A 22,791-nucleotide genomic window follows, 5' to 3' on the forward strand; every position below is an offset into this window, starting at 1 on the left:
CTTAACAGTGTCTTTTGCAGAGCAGAAGTCTTTAATTTTGATGAAGTCCAGCTTATCAACTTTTTCTTCCATGGATTGCATTTTTGGTGTTGTGTCTAGAAAGTCATTACCAAACCCAAGGTCACTTAGATTTTTCTCCTATGTTATCTCCTAGGAGTTTTATAGTTTCGTATTTTACATTTAGGTCTACAACCCATTTTGAGTTAATTTTTTGTGAAGGGTGTAAGATCTGTGACTAGATTTTTTTTTTTTTTGGCACGTGAATGTCCATTTCCTTCTGCACCATTTGTTGAAAAAAACTATGCTTTCTCAATTAAATTGCTTTTGCATATTTGTGAAAGGTCAGTTGACTATATTTCTAGACACTGTTCCATTGATCTGCCTATTCTCTCACGAATACCATACTGTCTTGATTACTGTAGCTTTATAGTAAATACTGAAATTGGGTAGTGTTAGTCCTACCCAATTCTAGAATCAGTAAGTCCTAGAATCAGTTTATTCATATCCATAAAATAATTTACTGGGATGTTGATCAGAATTGCATTGAATCTATAAGCCAAGTTAGAAAGAATCGACATCTTAATAATACTGAGTCTTCTTACCCATGTACATGAAATATTTATGCATTTATTTAGATCTTGTTTGATTTCTTTCATCAGACTTTTATAGTTTTTCTCATATATATCTTGTACATATTTTGTTAGATTTATTCCTATTTTACTTTTTCAGTGCTAATGTAAATGGTATTGTATTTTAAACTTCAAATTCCAATTCTTCACTGCTTGTATAAGAAAGCAATTGAGTTTTGTATATTAAACTTGTACCCTGCAGCCTTGTTATAATCACTTAGCTCCAGAAGGATTTTTTATTGATTCTCTGGGATTTTCTACATAGACAATCAGGTCATCTAAGAACAAAGTTTTATTTCTTCCCTCGCAATCTTTTTTTTTTTTTTTTTTAAAGATTTATTTATTGATTGACTGATTGATTGCTATGTTGGGTCTTCGTTTCTGTGCTAGGGCTTTCTCTAGTTGTGGCAAGCGGGGGCCACTCTTCATCACGGTGCGTGGGCCTCTCACTATCGCGGCCTCTCTTGTTGTGGAGCACAGGCTCCAGACGCGCAGGCTCAGTAGTTGTGGCTCACGGGCCCAGTTGCTCCACGGCATGTGGGATCTTCCCAGACCAGGGCTCGAACCCGTGTCCCCTGCATTAGCAGGCAGATTCTCAACCACTGCGCCACCAGGGAAGCCCCCTCGCAATCTTAATACCTTTTATTCCCCACCCCCCTTTTTTTGTCTTATTGCATTAGCTAGGACTTCCAGTTGATTTCATTAAGGTTTTTTTTTTTTAAAGATGTCCTTTATCAGATTGAAGACGTTACCCACTATTTGTTGTTTGCTGAGAGGTTTTGTTTTGTAATGCTATTATTAATTATTTATTCAATTTATTTAATAGATATAGGCTCAGATTATTTATTTCTCCTTGTATGAGTTTTGGTAGATTGTATCTTTCAAACAATTGGTCCATTTCATCTAAACTATCAAATTTGTAAGCATAGAGTTGTTCATAATATGGTTGGCCCTCTGTTATCTGTGGGCTCTGCATCTGCAGATACAGAGAGCTGACTGTACTATGCCATTTTATATAAAGGACTTGACCATTCGTGGATTTTGGTATCCACAGGGAGTCCTGTAACCAATCCCCCATGGATACTGAAGGATGACTGTACTCTTTTATTATCCTCTTAATGTCCCTGGGGTCAGTAGTAATGACCCCTCTTTAATTTTCATTTCTGATGTTAGTAATTTGTATCTCCTCTCTCTCTCTTTCCCTCCTCCCCCCACTGCCTCGTTAACTTGGCTAGAAGTTTATCAATTTTATTGATCTTTTTAAAGAACCAGCTTTTGGTTTCTTAGATTTTCTCTACTGATTTCCTATTTTTAGTTTCATTGCATTCTGCTCTCATTTTTATTATTTCTTTTCTTCTGCTTACTTTGGATTTAATTTTTTTTTCTATTTCCTAAAGTGGGGGCTTAGATTATTGATCTTAAACATTCTTCTTTTCTAATATACGCATTGAATGCTATAAATTTCCCTCTAAGCCCTGTATTCACTGCAAAATCCCATAAATCTTGATATGTAGTATATGCATTTTCATTTAGTTCAAATTTTTAATTACTCTTAAGACTTCTTTGAGCCATGTGTTATTAGAAGTGTGTTGTTTACTCTCCAATTATTTTGGGGTGGGGGGAGTTTCCAGCTACCTTTCTGTTATTTACTTCTAATTTAAATCCATGTAGCCTGAGAACGTATTTCTTCTAAATGGTTAAGGTATGTTTTATGACCAAGAATGTGATCTATTTTGGTGGATTATTCATGTGAGCTTGAGAAGAATGTATATTATGCCATCATTTGATGAGGTAGTCTATAGATGTCAATTAGATCCAGTTGATTGATGGTATTGTTCAATTCACCTATGATTTTGATCTTCTGCCTGCTGGTCTCTCTGAAAATTTTCTTTTAACATTCTTGCAAGGCAGTTCTGCTAGTGACAAATTCCCTCCATTTTTATTTGTCTGAGAAAATATTTTTTCCTTCACTTTTGAAGGATAATTTTACTGGATACAGAATCCTGGGTTGGTTTGTTTTTTTTTTTTTCTTTCAACACTTTAGATATTCACTCTACTTTTGCTTACATGATTTCTGAAGAGCAGACCACTGTGATTCTTATCTTTGTTTCTTCAAGGGTAAGGTTTTTTTTTCCCTTTGGATTTTTTTTCAAAATTTTTACTTTGTTTTTGATTTTCTATCATTTGAATATAACAAGCTTTGGTGTAGATTTTTTGGTATTTATCCCGCTAGTGTTCTCTGAGCTTCCTGGATCTGTCATTAATTTTGAAAAATTCTCAGCTATTATTACTTGAAACATTTCCTCTGTTCCTTCCTTTCTTTCTTCTCCTTCTGGTATTCCTATTATGTGTATGTTATACCACTAATAATTGTCCCATGTTCTTGGATATTCTGTTCTTTCTTTTTCATTCTTTTTTCTCTTTGCATTTCAGTGTTGGAAGGTTCTACTGACATTTCTTTAAGCTTATTGATTCTTTCCTTTGCAATATTCAGTCTATTGATGAGCCCGCCAAAGGCATTCTTCATTTCTGTTACAGTGCTTTTTATTTCTAATATTTCTTTTTTTCTTTCTTAGAGTTTCCATATCTCTGCTCATATTATCCAGTCATTCTTTCATGTTGTCCACTGTTTCCATAAGAATCCCTAGTATATTAATCATAGTTTGCTTTAAATTTCTGGCCTGGTAATTACAACATGTCTGTCATATCTGAGTCTAGTTGATGCTTGCTCTGTCTGATGTTTGCTCTGTCTCTTCTGTTGTTGTCTTTTAGTATGCCTTATAATTTTTGTTCAAAGCTGGACATGATGTACTGGGTAAAAGAATATGAATTAAATAGGCTGTAGTGTGAGGTTTTATGTTTATCTGGCTAGGAGTTAGACTGTGTTTACTGTTTGCTGTAGCTGAATGTGTCAGAAACTAAAATTTCCTCTGGTGTCCTTGTTTTGATCTGAAATGTGCAGTTTCTCCAGTTGTAATCCCCCTGGGTACTGGCTCCAGTGGTGGTTTCTACTTCTGGGCATCTGCTCCAGTAAGCTGTAATTCTTTGCATCTGTCTGTCCGTCTCTATAACTTGGGGGGGAGTGGTTTTCCCTATGACCTCAATTCTTTGATGGGTCTAAGAGGAATTGTTGATTTTAAATTTATTCAGCTTTTTTCTTTTTGTTTTTAAGATATATTAATTAATTAATTAAATTTATTTATTTTTGGCTGCATTGGGTCTTTGTTGCTGCACATGGGCTTTCTCTAGTTGCAGCGAGTGGGGGCTACTCTTCATTGCGGTGCGCGGGCTTCTCATTGCGGTGGCTCCTCTTGTTGCGGAGCACGGGCTCTAGGCACGTGGGCTTCAGTAGTTGTGGCTCGTGGGCTCTAGAGCGCAGGCTCGATAGCTGTGGTGCACGGGCATAGTTGCTCTGCGGCATGTGGGGTCTTCCCTGACCAGGGCTCGAACCCGTGTCTCCTGCATTGGCAGGTGGATTCTTAACCACTGCACCACCAGGGAAGCCCAATTCAGCTTTTTTCTTGTTGTGAGGTTCTTTACATGCTGGACTGGAAACCCAAAGTTCATATTCATTTTTACAGATAATTTTTACTCTTTCACAGGATCAAGACTGAAAGCAGCTTAAAGTCACTGCAATGTGATACAATTTAAATTCTGTTTCTTGAACACTAGGGAGTGGGTAACATGATACTGTGGATCAAGTATCTAAATCCTAAACATGAAAATCTTGTATTAAACTTTTTTATTGAGTTGAAACAACCCTAAAAACAGACATAATTCTTAACAGAGAACATCTGGAAGAAAAATCACATAATCAGAATCTGAAGATTGGAAGAAACCTTAAGTGTTTCCTATTCCATAGTCTATGTGTTTTTTTATTTGCTAGAACTCCCAAAATCTTAATGGATTTGTTGATGAATCATATGAAAAGTGAAATATGTTTCTTGAGATCAACTAAAAGTAAGCAGTTAAACACCAGAAAAAAAATTTCTTTTCTGCATGTAGAGGGAAGGTTTTTTGTTTTTTGTTTTTTCTAAGTAGACTGAATACATGTTTTGTGCATGGCAACTATTTCATTTTCATTTTCAGATCGGGCTGCATCACTCTGAGAGGGTAAACACTAATAGTTTAATAAGTGTTGACAACTCATTAGCAATGAATGTGTTTGATGATCTGGCTTGGAAAGCCTGGATGGTGAATACAAACTGGATGGCTCCTACAGGGAACTCTGCTCAATATCATGTAGCAACCTAAGTGGGAAAAGAATTTGAAAAAGAATAGATACATGTATATGTATAACTGAATCACTTTACTGTACACCTGAAACTATCACAACATTGTTAACTATACTCCAGTATAAAATAAAAAGTTTAAAAACTAAAAACAAACAAACAGGATGGCTCCTAAGATTTTAATTGCTTTGGTCATGTTCAGAGACTTAATATTATGAAGTCACAATATGACAATGTCATTCTAACTGGGGAGTAAATTTGATGATGGAAGTGGTTGGCATTTCTACCACATCTTCAAGAGTACCCTCGGGGGACTTCCCTGGTGGTCCAGTGGTTAAGACGTCGTGCTCCCAATCCCAATGCAGGAATTTACAACAGGTTGCACATGAACTTCCAAAATCTTACCCTTAAATCGTACTATGAAACAATACAATATTCCTTACCATGCAGTATTCATTTCCAGGTGTGATAAAGTCTGTTGCCTGAAATTTCCCATCACAAGCCGCTAGGAGTTTTTCAAAGGTTGGCTCCTCATCAAAAGTGTAAATATAAATAGATCCCTATAAATATACCAAAAAAGAAAAAAATAATGCAATTGTTGTGTGTTCAGTTCAACAAATAGTTATTAAATGCTTACTGTGAATAAGGCACTGTGTGAGAAAAGGTAGTGGGAAAGTAGAGATAAACTCAGTAAGGCCCTGACCTTGAGGAGCTTAAAATATAAATGTTTATTGATTCATTCATTCATTCCTCAATTAAAATAATCAATTAATAGGACTTTCTTCTTTTCTCCATTTCCAAGCATTTTTTTAAGATTACAATACATAACAAAGCACTTTTTCCTGACTTTAAAAATAATGTCTATTTATGCAGAAAATTTGGAAAATGTAGAAAACCAGAAAAGTTGTTAAGATGAACTAACTTCTATCACATACTAGACCATGGTGGGCACTAACAAAAACTTTTAAATGTACATTTGTGAAAATTGTAGAGGTGTGGCTGAAGCTGTTACTTATGACTTGTTTATCATTCTCAGGTTCCAAATTCACCTCTCCAAAAAATCTATCCTGTACATTATGCATCCCTGCCAAGTAACTGTAATACGGTATGTTTATTTAACTAGCAATAAGAAGTCTGCTTTCAACTGATCACAAGTTCTTCAAGTTTACTTGGGTTAAACACGAATATTTTCGTTCCTGTTTATCTAAAAAATACAACTCTGTAAGGTCTAAAATTTGGTAGGTATTTACTGATTTTACCTTTCATTCATTTACCTTTCATTAATTCCTTCAACAAATATTGAGTGGATACACTGTGCCAGACACAGCTCTGGATGCTGGGGCTGCATCAGAGGACAAAACGGACAAAAGTTCCCTGCCCTTATGGAGCTTACATTCTACTGGGGAATTTGGTCAATGAATAAGATATCTAAATAATATATATTGTAAGTTAAAGAGCAATAATTGTAAGAAGAAAAAAATAAAGCAGGGAAAGAGGATATGACATGGCAAGATAAGAGGGTGAAATTCTAAACTAAGTGTCCAAGAAAGGCTTTACAGAGAAGGTGTGTTTAGAGAAAAGACTTGAAGGAAATGAGGAAGGGATTCACGTGGATTCTGTGGGAAACGCATTCCAGACAGAAGGAACAGCCAGTGCAAACACTCTGAGGGAGGAGCATGCCTGGTGCGTATAAGCAAGCGGCATGATGACCAGCATGACTGAAGCAGGGTGAATAAGAAGAAGAGTCTTTGGAGATAAGGCCAGTGTAGGGAGTGGAGTCCACATCATGAAGGGCCTTGTAAAGCATAGTGAAGATTTTGGCTTTTACTCAGAATAACATGGGGAATCACTGGAGGGCTCTGAGTAGTAGACAGAGATGCTTTGCTCACTTTGGCTGCTATGTTGAGTACACATAGTCTATTCTATCATGTACTGAGAAAAGTATATTAAAATCTCCTATTGAGATCATGATTTTGTTTTTCCTTGTCATTTTGTCATGTTTTGCTTTATATATTTTGAGGCTATTTTATTTGGTACATATATATTTTAAAAGTTTATGTATTCCTAGTGAACTTAACCTTTTACTATTCTAAAATAAGCCCATTTATTCTTAGTAATGATTTTTGCCTATAAGTCTTTTTTGCCTAATATTAACATATCTCCAAAGGCTTTCTTTTGGTTAATGTTTGCATGATATATCTTTTCCCATTTTCTAAATTTACTTTCAATTTTTAATTTACTTTCAATGTTACTGTATTTTTAAAAATTTACTTTCAATCTTATGCTTTAGATATGTCACTTGAAAACAGTGCAGAGTTAGGTTTGGATTTTTTTTTAATCAAATATGGTAATCTTTGCCTTTTAACTAGACCAACTATTCTGTTTTGTTTTAATTGTAATTACTAGTATATTTGAGATTAAACATTACTTTTTAATTTATGCTTTCTATTTTCTCACTTGTTTTGTGTTTCTCTTTCTCTCTTTTCTTACCTTGTTTTGGGTTTTTTTTTTTTAACATTTCACTTCCCCCCTATATGATGTGGAAATTTCATCTGATGTTTCAGTTCTTTTATGGTTACCTTAGCAGTCAGAACATGCATACTTAACTTATAAATATCAGAAGTTACTTAAAACATTTACTCTCCTCCCAGGCAATAAAATAAACTTGAAATACATTATTCCATTTACTCCTTTCCCTCCAACTTACATTATTGTTGTCTGGAATTTTAATTCAATGTTATTTTTGAACCCAACTTTGAATAATTTGTGTTGTTTTATACAGTCAGTGTTCACTTACATTTCTCTACACATTTACTACTGCTCTTCATTCTTTTTGCATCACAGTCCTTCCACCTGGGGTCATTTTCCTTCTGCCTGAAGTACATTCTTTAGAATTTTCTCTAGTGATGATGTGCTAACAAACTCTCAATTCTGGAGTGTCTAGGAAGTCTTTTTTTACCCCTGTATTGAAAAGTATTTTCCCTGAGTATAGAATTCCAGGTGGTAGTAACCTTATTTCACTAAATCAGGGGTCAGCAAACTTTTTCTATAAAAGGACAGCTAGTAAATATACTAGGCTTTGCAGGCCACGTGGTCTCTCACAACTACTTAATTCTACCATTGTAGTGTGAAAGCAGCCACAGACAATACATAAACAAGTGGGTCTGACTGTGTTCCAGTAAAACTTTATTTACAAAAACAAGCACCAGGCTGGTTTTGGCCCATGGGTCCACAGTTTCCTGACCCCTGCACTACATGGAAGATCTCATTCCACTCTTTCTTACTTACATTATTGCCAGAGTAGTCAGCTGTTAGTGTAACTGAAAGTCCTTTGAAATAATCTGTTTTTTCCTCTGACTGCTTTTAAGATTTTCTCTTTGTCTTTGGCTTTCAAAAATTTCACTTTGTTAAGTCTAAGTGTGTATGTCTTTCCTGCTTGGGAGTCACTGGGCCTCTTGAAGCTGTAAATTCATGTCTTTAATCAGTTCTGGAAAATATCTCTTTAAATATTACCTCTGTCTCACTCTCTCTCCTCTCTGGGATTCCAATCAAATACATGTTAGATCTTTTCACTGTATCATTCATTTCTCTTACCCTCCCTTTTGTATTTCTCATACTTTTGTCTCTTGGGTTCATTCTGGACAGCTTCTTCTGATCTATCTTCCAGTTCATTGATTCTCCAGTCTTCTGTCAGACATATTCATTTAATTTTTTCTTTGTTAGTATATTTTTCTTTTTTAGAACTTCTATTTGTGTCTTTCTCCCTTCTGTTATGTTACTTTTTTATTGTTTCCTGTTCTCCATAGATATTTTAAATTTGTCATTTATTAAAACATCATTAGCACAGTTTAACTTCTGGTAATTACAGAAACTTAAGTCTTTCCATGTTTAAATTTAAATTTCTTTTAGGCAGAAAATCATTGAACTTTACTTGTAATTCATCTAAAATCATTGCCTAACAATATAAACTAATATATCCTGACCTAGGAGTCTTCCCAACAGTATAATTCAGGTGGCATTTGATTTTATCCTGTATTTATTTCCCTCCCTTCTTCTCTTACAGAACCTGTGTTTTCCTTAGAGAACCACCCATGACCCCAGTCTCAGTTCATGTTTGGGTGGACTGACTCTACCCAGGGTCCAAGGGTAGTCATGTGACTTAGGCCTGGTCAATGAGAGTTTAGAATCCCTCTGGACATAGTACTTGACCCAGGGGTAGAGAGGTGACCCAAGTTAGTACAATGAGTCTAGATTCCAGGACATTTTTTTCCAACTGGTATCTTTCTACCAGGGTCACCAAGAGGATAAAAATACAAAATTGGAGTTGCAGAAGACTCTCTTGACACCACAGGGGCGAGTCTGCATAGAAAAGGAGGAAGCAGAGAGGAAACAGAGCCAAGATATGGCAGAAAAACAAGGCATGCAGCATCATGGGAGCTCCTGGATTTATATCAATTCCTTGCTTGCTTTCAGTTATACACACAAAAACAAACAAACAAACATCCCTCTGTTATTTAGGTCTTTTAAATTGAGTATTTTTTCATTTGCAAGTTAAAGAGTCCTGACTAGTAGTGTATCATTCTGCAACACACTCTGCCCTTCATTCCTGTCATGCAATGATGATAATAATAATATCTGAAATTTCATGTCAAGAAACCACCATCTAGCATACCTTGTCTGTCTGAATCAGCAACATTCTGTAACTGGGAGAAAACATCAAATGTTCCACAGGCCCTTCAACCTCAAGAAAATCCTCTACTTTGTAATTTGTATCTTTAATAAGAAAAGAATACACAAAGCCATCCTAGAGACCAAAAACAATGAGATAAATGAATAAAATTAGTCTTGATCAATGCATAGTATTCAATATACTTTCCTCATCAAACAAGCTAAGAATTATTGATTACCATCTACTATTCATTTTTGGAATCATCATCTATGTTTACATTATCTAGAATGCCCTGGCTTCTTACCTTTATTTAGCCAACTTTTAACCATGTTTCCTGGTCAATTTTCAATTTTATCTCTTTTGTGACATATTTTTCAATTACCTAAAATTTTACTGATCTCTCCTTTCTTTGAACTTCTTTAGCATTTATCTTCTTAACACATTCTTCATTATATAGGAGGTGGGGCAGATGAGGCAGAGTTTATCGTGTGCCTGGTATCCAGAAGTCTCCTTACTTCAAAGACCTTAGCCTTAATGTATGTATAATCATCATTACATGCATTTCCTAAATCTCTAAATGACTCAAAGGTAGGGAGTGTGCTGTTTATTTTCTTTTCTAGTTTTTCACACAGAGCTAGAAACAGGGCAAATATCCCGTAAAAAAGGGTTGGTTAAATGTTGATCAGTTAGTTGTAAACAGCTTTAGGTTAATTTAACTACTCTCAAGAAAAACTTAAGTTATTTTTACAGTAATGAAAAGGCTTTGGGCAAATTCACCCATCATTTCTAGATTAGACCCCATAATAATTAAGAGTAGGCATTTGTGAGATGGCTGGGTTCAGACTTGAGACCTGGGGGGAGAAATGTGCAAGGTGCTTTCTCCAAGCCCATCATCATTCTCCATCCCTCACCAGAGCAGATGCTCCAATCTCTCCTTTAAACTAGGTTAAAAAAACACACCAAGGGTGGCCTTGAGAAGGACAAATGCAGACTAAATGTAGGAGGAAGTAGTCCGTTGCAAGGTTGGGGAGAGGAGATTTCAAGCTACATGTAGGTTAATGAGCTCCAGATTGTTTCTTGTTGGTGGAGCTACATCTCTCATTCTGACATCATTGCCTAGCTGCCCTTAGGTTCCTGGAGATGTGATCTGTGGCAAAAGAAGACACAAAGCTAACAGTGTTCTGGGACGGCTACCAGTAGACCTGAGATTTTAGTGTAGGTCGGCACCAAACCTTAGCATTGATTACAACCACATGGAAATGTAACCTGGTCTGACCTCTTTTCATACTTACTGAGGCTATGTGCCCTAATAAATGAGAGCAAGAACTTTGGAGTTTGCCACATCTGGGTTCAAGTCCCAGCTTCTCCACTTACTGGCTGGTGAACTCTGTAAGACTTGACTCCTTCCTGTGTGTGTGTGTGTGTGTGTGTGTGTGTGTGTGTGTGTGTGTGTGTGTGTTTGGGGGGTTGGATTTTTTAATCCTGTTTTTGCTTATTTGCAATAAGATAGACATATGATAGATCATTATTCTGTTATCTCTAATTTTGTATATATTTGAAATTCTTCATAATAAAAAGTTTTACAATAAACATCTCCCCAAACAGAATTTTAATTAATAATCTGACAGAACTTGACATCCCAAATTATGGCTCATCATAGGAAATGGCAGCAAATGGAAATTGTATATTTTCTTTTTTTCTCTATTTGAAATAAATTTTTAACCATTTTTTAATTGAAGTATAGTTAATTTACAATGTTGTGTTAGCTTCAGATGTTTGTATATTTTCTTGAAAGCAATTAATTTTGAAGAAAAAAATACATTACAATTCCAGAAGCAAGCACGCCTCCCTTCTGATATGCCATGGTGACTGGACTGACAAGATTTCCTCCAACTTTGGAAAAGAAAAACAAGGTAAAACAGGTGACACGTAATTAAAAGTGCTGTACAGAGTAATTAATCTCACTTGCTTTCCTAGGACTATTCATTTCTTTGTAATTCTTCTTTCCACAAATCAACTTCCTATCAGGATATGTGCTATGCTTCTCAAACAATGAAGAATAAAAGCTGCTTTGCAATGACTACTGATGTAAATCACACAAGTATTTTTTTTTTTTTTAATGTTCTGTATCATCAGATCTATGGAAGTAACATTGTGGAATTATATAGTTAATATATTTTCTTTTTTAGGAAAGCAATTATCAGAGATTTTAAGGGGTCAGAAAGAAAAAAGACAAAAACTATATTATTATTAAGCTGTATACTTAAGATTTGTACATTTTATGGTACATAAATTTATACCTAAGTAAATAAAACACAGTGGACTTAAAAAAGTAAAAAGAAAAAGTGATATATAAGAACTTTGTTATTAATAAAATATTGTCCTGGGGAAAGTAACAAAAAGCATATTACCTTTTATGTAGATAAACCGCAAGAACTACAAGATCAAAGGCTCAGAGACATGTATCAGACTTTTACTTACTGAACACTACATGCTTGGCATTTTGCCAGATGCTAAGACACATACTGTCCTTTCCTCCAAAGACTATTCACCCCAGCAGTCTCTTCTTTCCAATCCAACTGCCACTAGAGTCCAGGTTGCTATGACTCCTGGCCTAGTCTAGGTGCCTGCTACTTATAGCCACCCACTTCTAGGATTGTGCTTCCCTGAACTATGGATAATTAATCTCCCCAAGCACAATTCCAATTGGGGTACATCCCCATTCAGGAGTTGATGTCAGTCCACTGTCAGCTGAATTAAGTATAAATGCCTTAGTCAGACATTCAAGGTCAGATATGGTATCAGATGGATGTCCCTTTGTTCCCCACTATTCCTGCATAACACTCGATGCTCCAGACAAACTGGACCACTTCTTTTTCTCAGCCTTCCCCATGTTTTCCTGTTTATGCAGATACCATCGCCCCAAATTCCACCTACCCTCATCTCTGTCTGTGAACCCATCCTTTAAGGGCTATTTTAAATGCCACCTACAAAATGACTTAACTTGGCAGTTTTCCCTCATCTGAATTCCCATAGCACTTTATGAAGTTCTCCTCACATCTTAATTTTCCTGGCTGCAATTATTTGTCAACTTGTCTTATTCTCTTTAATAAAATATAAATCAGCACCTTCAAGGTACTGATTATGAGATTACATATTTGCCACCTATGTCAGCTCGGAGGCACCTTGCTTAGTGTCCTCCACATTGTAGAAGCTAGATAAGTATTTATTTGAAAGTATTTATAATGTATCATGAAAATAATAAGAAATAGTGTACAGGAAGGAAATAGTGAACAATATAAGACTACATACAGGGACTTCCTTGGTGGTCTATTGGTTAAGACTCTGCGCTTCCACTGCAGGGGGCGCAGGTTCGATCCCTGGTCAGGGAACTAAGATCCAGCATGCCACGAGGTGTGGCCAAAAAAAAAAAGACTACATACAACTAAGTCCTAAATTGTGTAAAACATTGTAAGTGTGATAGGGATTTGGAAATGCGAAACGTTGTTTGATAATTCACTTTACAAACACACAGAAGTGCCAATTTACTCCCTAGCAATCTCTGGAATTAAACTATAGAGCCAAAGTTTGAGTAAGTCACAGTTCCTAACTTCAAAGAGTTGGTGACTAGTGGCAAAGACAGACAGGCACATGGGGCGTTGTAGTGTAACAGCACAGGATGAGGCTCTAACAAAGAAGTGAGTCTGATGGAACCCCAGATGGGGCACCTGATTTTGCCTGTAGGTTGGGGTGAGGACAGAGGAAGGCTCCAGAATGGATAATTTCGCCAGGTAGACAAGGAAGAGAAGGGCATCCTAGACAAAGGTAACTACCAATGTCAGCAGGCAGAATTTAGAGAGAGCACAGGAATGATGAGAACTTCTAAAAGGATCAAGCGGGAGAGCTGAAACTGGAAAGGTAGGCCAGAAAGAGGCTTAGTTTTTAGAGAGCTGAGGGATGGCATTGTGGACATGAGGTCAGAGGGTGGACTGGGCCTGGAGAGTACAGGTGACAGTAAAGGGAAGAGAGATGGGCGCTGGGGTAGGAAAGTTGAACCTAATGGCTTCACTTTCTCCGTGGAGTGAGTCAGGGAACAGGAGAGGGAGCAGATAAGGGACATGCAGCTGGGGAAAACTTGCTGTAGGATATGGTGTTTGAGCTGGGAACTGGAGGATTCAGAGAGTAAGGTGGCAAGGGAATGAGCTGGGTGGTATGTCTGTAAAATGATGGGAAGAAATGACTGGCTAGATCAGGAAACTCATACTGGGGAGTAGCAGGAAATAATATTAATGGCGTGGGTAAGATCAGGTTAGAGAGGGCTTGAAATCAAGGCAAAGTAGTCCTTGAGTTATATGTTGAAAATGGTCTTCAAGAAACGCGGTTTGGCAGGGATGAGATGCCTGATTTGGGTCAGTTGCGGATTAAGGTCAATGAAGTCAGCCCTAAGGTTGCTGCAGAAATCAAGGTGTGAAACAATAAGAGGAATTGGAGTGGAGAGTGCCTTGGTCAGGTTGGAGAACTTGCCCTGGTGAGAATCCCTTCTCAAAGTGTCTACACGTAGCCCCCCACAAGGTGACATTGGCTTCTCTGACTTAGGCCCAACTCTGGCCACAGCTGATGAGACCAGGAATGGACACCAGATCCAAGGAGAATAGGTCAGATTCTCTCAGAAATTCTAACCAAGCAACAAAAAGTAATTTTCAAGACGGCAGTTGGTCTTAAAAGAAGGTCTTGTGGAGAAAGGGTCATTGTGGAAGGCACATTAGCTGATTAAACACAACAGGCATATGTATGGGAAAGGATATAGCATAGTAGCTAAGAACTTGGACTCTGAAGTCATTGTCTGGGTTCAGGTGTCAGCTCCATAATTTACCAGTTATGTGAATTTGGGCATGTTTCTTAACCTCTTAATGCCTCCATTTCCTCATCTATATTATGAAGATAAAAATGTATTTCCTTACAAATTTGTTTTAAGGATTATGTGAAATATACATATAGAGTGATAGCAGAAAGCCTAGAGCATAGAGCACTCAATAAACATTAGGTAGCTACAAGAAACATCCAGAGGACTCGGTAATAAACTAGAGGATAAAGAAGGAGGAATCAAAGATGTCTCTAGAAAGAGAAAAATAGGGAACAAAACATCCATTGTCAAGTGCAAAACCATCACCAATGGCTACACTTCTGGGAAGACAAAGCAAAGCAGTTTCTTACCCCTTGGTGGTCCGTCTTCTATCTTATTAAGCACAGTTACCTTCAAGTTTTCTCCACTAATCATTAAAAGATGACCCTCTTCACAGCCAACATATAGGTCACTTGTTGGAGTCCAGCAGTGCATAGTCGGGTGAAGCAAAGCATATAGATCATCTTTAGGCTTCAAGGAAAGATTTAAAACCTTGTGTTAAGACAACAGTCATAGCTTAAGAGCCAGAGAAATACTCAGCAAAAACAATTTCCAAGACAAAACAGATGAATATGCGGTGGCTTCTCTGGTTGTGGAGCACGGGCTCTACGCACGCTGGCTCAGTAGTTGTGGTGCCCGGGTTTAGTGGCTCCGCAGCATGTGGGATCTTCCCGGGCCAGGGCTCGAACCTGTGTCCCCTGCATTGGCAGGCGGGTTCTTAACCACTGCACCACCAGGGAAGTCCCACAAAATTCTTGAGTAGTAACTTCTACACTGTTTCTTGGTGGACTTTTTGATATCTTGGATCTAAGAAAGTCATTGTTTAGCTAAAATCACACCATTTGAGGAAGATTTTGGTCAGCCTTTCCCCTCCTGGTTCTGCAGGGGGACATGAATGTGATTTTCCTTGAGTGGCTATGGAGAGGTTGGCCTCGATCCTCTGCTTGGTTAACTGTCACGGGGAATAAGTGGACACTTTGTCTGCCTCTGGTAGCCTCTCTAGTTCATGAAACATCCTACTTGACTTTGATTCCATGGAAAACTCAGAGAGAAATGCACAAAATCTTTGGGACGTACATAGAAGAAATGTTGGTTTGGGGAACTAAAAATAATATGGACCAAGGGTCTATGGCAAATTTTTCTTGTAAAGGACCAGGTAGAGAATAGGCTTTGCGGACCACATAGGTCTCTGTCACATATCCCTTTTTTTTTTTTAATCACTTAAAAATGTAAAAAACAGTCTTAGCTTGAAGCCATGTAAAAGCAGGTGACAGTTTGCTGATCTGTGCCTTAGATGATAATATCTCAGTGTTATGCCCCCTGCAGCCTTAAACACTGTGTCCAGCAGGGGAGAGGTCACTCCTCCTTTCTGTCCACACAGAGCAGGCCTCCTTGTAAGTCCTGGACCACCTGCTTTCCTTTCCAGAGGTCAAAATAGCCATGGTAGCTATTCTGGGCACGTGCCCTCCACAGCACTCATTAAGATCCTGAATTCAGGGTACCATAACATGGCATACCATACCATACCATACCATACCATACCATACCATACCATACCATACCATAACATGGCATTCTTTCCTTTCTATTTAAACAAGTCAAACATACTACCTTACTTTTATTTATCTATTTACAGATGTATTTGCTTATAATATAACATTTAGTACTATATTAGTTTTTTTTTAATGCTATACTATTATTTAGAATTGCATTAGCTACAACATAACGTCTTTGCTTTCTTTAGGCATCCTTACAGCCATAGGAACAGAAAACATTTTTTAATAATATTTTTATTTGTTTCTAATTATAAAAGTGGTACATCCTTATTTGGGACAGAAAACATTTTTAATAAGCGAATGGCCAAATTAACAGAATTCTTAAGTTCCTTGAGAGCTCCATATGTATTTCATTCCTTTATTCATTCATCTGACAAATACTTACGCTACATAACAGGCACTGTTCTAATTACAGGGATGTAGCAGTGAACAAAATACACACACACACACACACACACACACACACACACAAACCTGCCCTCATGGGGCTTACATCCTGGTGAGGGAAAACAGAGTAAAAATAAGTTAAGAAGTTAAATATATGGAATGTTATGTGTTGAAAGTGCTGTGGGAGAAAAATAAAGCAGGGGAAGGTGGAATAGGTTTCATAGTTGGAGAATACTGTAAACCTATATAAACAGCCATTTTTTCATTCAAAACTCTTCGATAATGCAAGCCACCATTGTAATAAATACTCAGTTATTTGAATAATATATACTGCTCTTTAATTTAGGGAAGGTTTACAGATTCAAGGTAAAGCAGGTGTAGCACTGCCAAAGTAACTACTCTGCTGGATTCCCAACTGATATAAATTTGTTGCATAATTGATATTTCCACAAACATTTATTGGGTGTTGATTATATAGCAGGTATTGTGCCAACTGCTAAGAGAACCCTCTTCTCAATAGGATAATCACCTATCAAGGGAAGAAGTAGTATCAACAAACATCAGAATCAGAAAACATAGTAGGCTATAGTAGAAGAGTGTTTAAATATTACAAGAGAATCTATGAGAAAGCAATTTGTTCTTGGTGGAGTGAAGGAAGTGGCCAGAGAGAGAATTATCATTTGGGATGGACCTGGAAATATGACTAAGGCAGAAATCATACATAGGAGCACTCCGCATGATAATTTTTTTTAAAGGATACATTGTCTTTAATTGTATGATTGGCCTATTTCATGCCCTCATAGCCTTGGATTGTTAGAAAATAAATACTTGAGTAACAATTTCACCACCCAGTGGGCAGGAAAAAAAAGGGGACAAAACCACTCAAAAGGATTAAACTGTTGCTGATTAATGACATTTTTGTGGTATCTAAACTGAGATTTGACTCAGAGGGAAAAGAGTTACTCACTGACTACCATTATTTAATCATCATTATTTAAAATTTGCCTGGGTTGTCTTGATGACCTTAGACTATAAATCACAAAAAGACAGACTCTTACCTCGTATGGCAATGGGCTCAAAAATCTTTAAAAAACCACACATATCTGGTTCTCACAATACCAGCGAATCTGTATGTACGCCACAGAAGGTTAGGATTAAAACTTGGAATTTTCTTGCCTTGGTATATTAAACTAGTATTGTGTGTGGCTTTTCTTACTTTAAGATAAACCTGGGCTTGTCTTCCTATTACTTTCTTTCATCAGTAAATATGTTCTGTGCCATTTAAAAATGAATGTAATATTATGTGGTGCAAGCAGAAACAATAATTTTCAATCCTGGAAATTGAGAATTTTAAAAGAAAAGGTGCCGATAGTGTTTAAAAGTATTTGTTGGTAACACCACCTCCTTGTTCAGTCCTCTGGAATCAAACACTTTGATCACTTGAGGACCAAATATAAAAAACTCAAGCCCAACTTAATATTGCTTTGGAAATTGTAAGCATCTGAATATGTGTCAGAATACTTGAGTTTTAAAAGGAATTTCTATTTAGCAACTTCTGCTTAAAAAAAAAAAAAAAAAGTAGATGGAAAAAGAAAACTGGACCCTTGAGATTAAATTCACTATCTTGGATCCAGTTTCTTCCCAGATAACATCTGCCTTTGATTTCCCCCATGCTACTACTGGATACCATTTCTAATGCCCCAAATAAGTTGTGTAACGTGATGTGGGCCTATTTAAAGTCCTATCATGTGCCTTTCTAGTGTTAGCTATAAGAGAAATAAGGGGAGTATTTAATATTTGTAATTTTATAAAAATCCACATTTGTCAATTTTTAAGACCCTTAAATAGGTCAAGCCATTACTGGCTTCTTTGCCATTGGTACTGGGTCACAAGAAATTTCATTCAAAGGAAGAAATAGAATCAAGACATTTGAGATCTAAGTTTAGTTATGCTTTCACTCATTGTATAGACATTACTCAATGTTTTAGCAATTTTTCTCACCTTATTTGTCTATAAGATGAAAGAAGTAAATACTGGGAAAGTTGATTTCTAATTTAAATGTAAAGTAAATGGCTTTAATAATATTCCCTGTATGATTTAGAGATGTCATACTTTAATATTAAATTTCTGTTTTCAGAAAAAGGTTAAAATACACTGAGTTACAAAAGTCCTAGGAAACAAAGATGTCTGTTTATTATGAGCACTTTTTAAAAATGGTAACTTCACATTTAATTATTTAAAGGAGGCATTTCATAGCATTTTTCAAATAACAAGAACAATTACTTGAATTTTAAATGTTTTATGTAGGATCCATCAAGTTGGCACAAAGGGTGAATGATGGGGGCTCCCACAGAAATTTGCTGCACATACACACTCACACACACACACACACACACACACAGGTTTGAGATGGTTGAAAATGTGGGCATCAAATGTTCTTTGGCATCAAAAACTAAGCATAGAAACATTGTTTCAAGTTGTAAACCTTGATGGCTGATGTGTTTGTTTTTACTTTGCTGCCCCACTGTGGCTGAGTGTGGTTGCATTTCCAAGGGTAAGACCTGTACTATTAAAAGGAATTAGTTATTTTCTGTAATTTAAAAAAACTGAGTAATTGTCATCCTTTAGAGGAAATACTAAGAGCATACAACCTTTTCCCTTGCTGGCCAGAGATTTTTTTGATAAACTACTTATCACATGGAACTATTTTAAACATCTATAGCTTAATTCTCTGCAGTGTTCAGAAACATTGGGGAAACTCTATTTCTGTTCTCCTGGGCCTGGAGCTTTCACACAAGCACTCACATAACGCGGGTTCCAGAGGCTCAGCAGAATCCAGCTCCTTACCTTCATCCCAAAGGCCCTGCATGTGTCACTCTCTGCTCCCTGCCTTGCTCTCGACCATCACGGCACCTCATTCCCCCTCACTTACTCTGCTCCAGCCACAGGGCTCTTTTCTCAGCTCCTCAAACATACTGAGTTCTTTTCTTCCCCCAGGGCCTTTGCAGGCGCAGTTCCCTCTGCCTGAACACTCTTTACCCTGCTTATAGTAGGAGGAACGCCTCCTTGTCCTTCAGAGTCATCTCCCCAGTGGCCTTCCTTGAGCAGCATGTTAATCTCTCTCTCACCCCACGCCCACCTCTCATTTATCCTGTTGTAATAACTGTCACATTTCGCAACGATTTGCTGTATCTCTTTACTTCTGGTGTTGGTGGCGTTGCCGCTCTGTCTCCCTGGTAGAATGGAAGCTCCGAGAAGCAGGGTTATGCCTGGTTGGTCGCCGTGCGACCCTGTTGCCTGAAACAGTGCCTGCTACCTACAAGGAGCTTGATAAGTATCTGCTGAATGAAAAAAAATGAGTAATTTGGCAAACTCCCTTATGAAGCTTTCTTCCACCGCTTTCCATGGCCTCATTTTCTCCTGGATTTGCTCCTGCTTCTGTGTCTGTTCCTCCTGAGGCTCCTCTTCTTCCTCCTGTCTCTTGGCTGACTCCTTCCTCTCCGGCTCTCTTCCCTGACACCCTCTCTCTCCTTTTCCTCACCCCCTATCCCCTGCCCACCGCCACGCTCCCACTATCCTCTCTGAGGGAATGACTCTGACCACACACTGTGTCTCCGGCCCTGCCTTCTCCTCCCTGACACTAGGTCCAAGTTGCCTGCTTCCACCTGGCATCTCCACCTGGAAGCTGCCCAGCGCTCCAAAGTCAGTATGTCCAAAACTGAAATCACATCTGGGCCCCCTGTTTCAGTTAGCAAGGCCATCATCTTCCTAGTCACCCAAACTCAAAACTCCAGAGCCTTCATCTCTCGCGGCCTCCAGGGCTAGCCTGAAATAAAAACCAGGAAGATCCTCTCTATCCTGCACGTCTCATGGGATGGTCATGAACGCAAATAGGCAAACACAGAGAGGGGCCAGGTCATTACCCTGAACGTTTCGGCCTCTTCACCCACTAGTCCGGCAATGGCTGACACGGGGAGCACAGGTCCATAGATAGGATCTTTGGGCAATGATTGGGGAAAAACTACATCTGTTTCATTACAAAATGACCCATCTTCCATAGGCAGTTTTACTGACCTGTGGAAAAAAGAGACATCAGAATAATCAGATTAACAGAAACAAATCATTGATGGAACTGCTGCATATCAGTGGTAAGCAAAATGGGAGGTGTAACAACTCATTAAAAAAACCTAGCAAAAACCAGATGAAACCAAATACTAGATTTAAAAAAATGGAGCTGGAGGAATCAGGCTCCCTGACTTCAGACTATATTACAAAACTACAGTAATCAAGACAGTTTCATACTGGCACAAAAACAGAAACATAGATCAATGGAACAGGATAGAAAGCCCAGAGATAAACCCACACACATATGGTCACCTTATCTTTGATAAAGGAGGCAAGCATATACAGTAGAGAAAAGACAGCCTCTTCAATAAGTGGTGCTGGGAAAACTGGACAGGTACATGTAGAAGTATGAAATTAGAACACTCCCTAACACCATATACAAAAATAAACTCAAAATGGATTAAAGACCTAAATGTAAGGCCAGACACTATCAAACTCTTAGAGGAAAACATAGGCAGAACACTCTATGACATAAATCACAGCAAGATCCTTTTTGACCCAACTCCTAGAGAAATGGAAATAAAATCACAAATAAACAAATGGGACCTAATGAAACTTAAAAGCTTTTGCACAGCAAAGGAAACCATAAACAAGACCAAAAGACAACCCTCAGAATGGGAGAAAATATTTGCAAATGAAGCAACTGACAAAGGATTAATCTCCAAGATTTACAAGCAGCTCATGCAGCTCAATAACAAAAAAACAAACAACCCAATCCAAAAATGGGCAGAAGACCTAAACAGACATTTCTCCAAAGAAGATATACAGATGGCCAACAGACACATGAAAGAATGCTCAACATCATTAATCATTAGAGAAATGCAAATCAAAACTACAATGAGATATCATCTCACACTGGTCAGAATGGCCATTATCAAAAAATCTAGAAACAGTAAATGCTGGAGACGGTGTGGAGAAAAGGGAACCCTCTTGCACTGTTGGTGGGAATGTAAATTGATACAGCCACTATGGAGAACAGTATGGAGGTTCTTTAAAAAACTAAAAATAGAACTACCATACAACCCAGCAATCCCACTACTGGGCATATACCCTGAGAAAACCATAATTCAAAAAGAGTCATGTACCAAAATGTTCATTGCAGCTCTATTTACAATAGCCAGGACATGGAAGCAACCTCAGTGTCCATCATCGGATGAATGGATAAAGAAGATGTGGCACATATATATAAAATGGAATATTACTCAGCCATAAAAAGAAATGAAATGGAGGTATTTGTAGTGAGGTGGATGGAGTTAGAGTCTGTCATACAGAGTGAAGTAAGTCAGAAAAAGAAAAGCAAATACAGTATGCTAACACATATATATGGAATCTAAGGGAAAAAAAAGGTCATGAAGAACCTAGTGGCAAGATGGGAATAAAGACACAGACCTACTAGAGAATGGACTTGAGGATATGGGGAGCGGGAGGGGTAAGATGTGACAGGGTGAGAGAGCGGCATGGACATATATACACTACCAAATGTAAAATAGATAGCTAGTGGGAAGCAGCCGCATAGCACAGGGAGATCAGCTCGGTGCTTTGTGACCACCTAGAGGGGTAGGATAAGGAGGGTGGGAGGGAGGGAGACGCAAGAGGGAAGAGATATGGGAACATATGTATATGTATAACTGATTCACTTTGTTATAAAGCAGAAACTAACACACCACTGTGGGGCAATTATACTCCAATAAACATGTTAAAAAATATATATATATATATCATAAAAGTACAAGTAATACACAGTCATAAATTAAGTATATAGGTATTTTTCAAAAAATTTTAAAGTTAATATGTAAAGCAGGAATTGTAAATTTGAACACTGACAGGGGTTAAGCAGGTGATGTGTGGCCAGGTAGGATTATGGCAGATGGGAAAGTGTTTTCCCTCCTGTGAGACAGTGGAAAATATGTATATAGGTCTCTTCCTAGTTTCCTGGCACAGAGTTCCTGAAACCCTTCTAAGTTCCTACGTGATAAGAGCGTTAGGAGCACCTTTTGTACTATTGAGGCGATTCTAGGTGGGCTCCTGGATGGCTCCTGAATGGGTGCTGGTCACCAGAAAGACCAAGCCATGACTAGAAGCTTGGAAGTTTCAGCCCCAACTCCCATCCTCCAGAGAGAGCAGAGGAGCTGGAAATGGAGCAAATAATTGATCATGCGACATGAGGAAGCCTCCATAAAATCACAATGGTAGGGAGTCTGGAGAGCTTCCAGGTTGGTGAACACATACACTTGGGAGGGTGATGCAGCTCAACTCCATGGGACAGAAATTCCTTCATTCAAGACCCTCC

The 22,791-nt window shown here is 37.9% G+C and overlaps 1 protein-coding gene across 1 annotated transcript in view; it reads right to left on the bottom strand.

Annotated features, from left to right (window-relative positions):
- Nucleotides 1-22,791, bottom strand: part of CFAP43 (cilia and flagella associated protein 43) — a 105,589-nt gene that overhangs the window by 66,898 nt on the left and 15,900 nt on the right. Inside the window, exons 5-9 of the mRNA XM_068549044.1 lie at nucleotides 20,300-20,450; nucleotides 14,745-14,904; nucleotides 11,356-11,423; nucleotides 9,534-9,665; nucleotides 5,305-5,421 (exon numbers count right to left, since the gene is read on the bottom strand). Coding sequence (XP_068405145.1) covers nucleotides 5,305-5,421; nucleotides 9,534-9,665; nucleotides 11,356-11,423; nucleotides 14,745-14,904; nucleotides 20,300-20,450 — 628 coding nt within the window. The remainder of the gene's footprint in view (nucleotides 1-5,304; nucleotides 5,422-9,533; nucleotides 9,666-11,355; nucleotides 11,424-14,744; nucleotides 14,905-20,299; nucleotides 20,451-22,791) is intronic.

This window comes from Eschrichtius robustus, chromosome 7 (genome assembly GCF_028021215.1).
Source record: "Eschrichtius robustus isolate mEscRob2 chromosome 7, mEscRob2.pri, whole genome shotgun sequence".
Lineage (NCBI taxonomy): Eukaryota > Metazoa > Chordata > Mammalia > Artiodactyla > Eschrichtiidae > Eschrichtius > Eschrichtius robustus.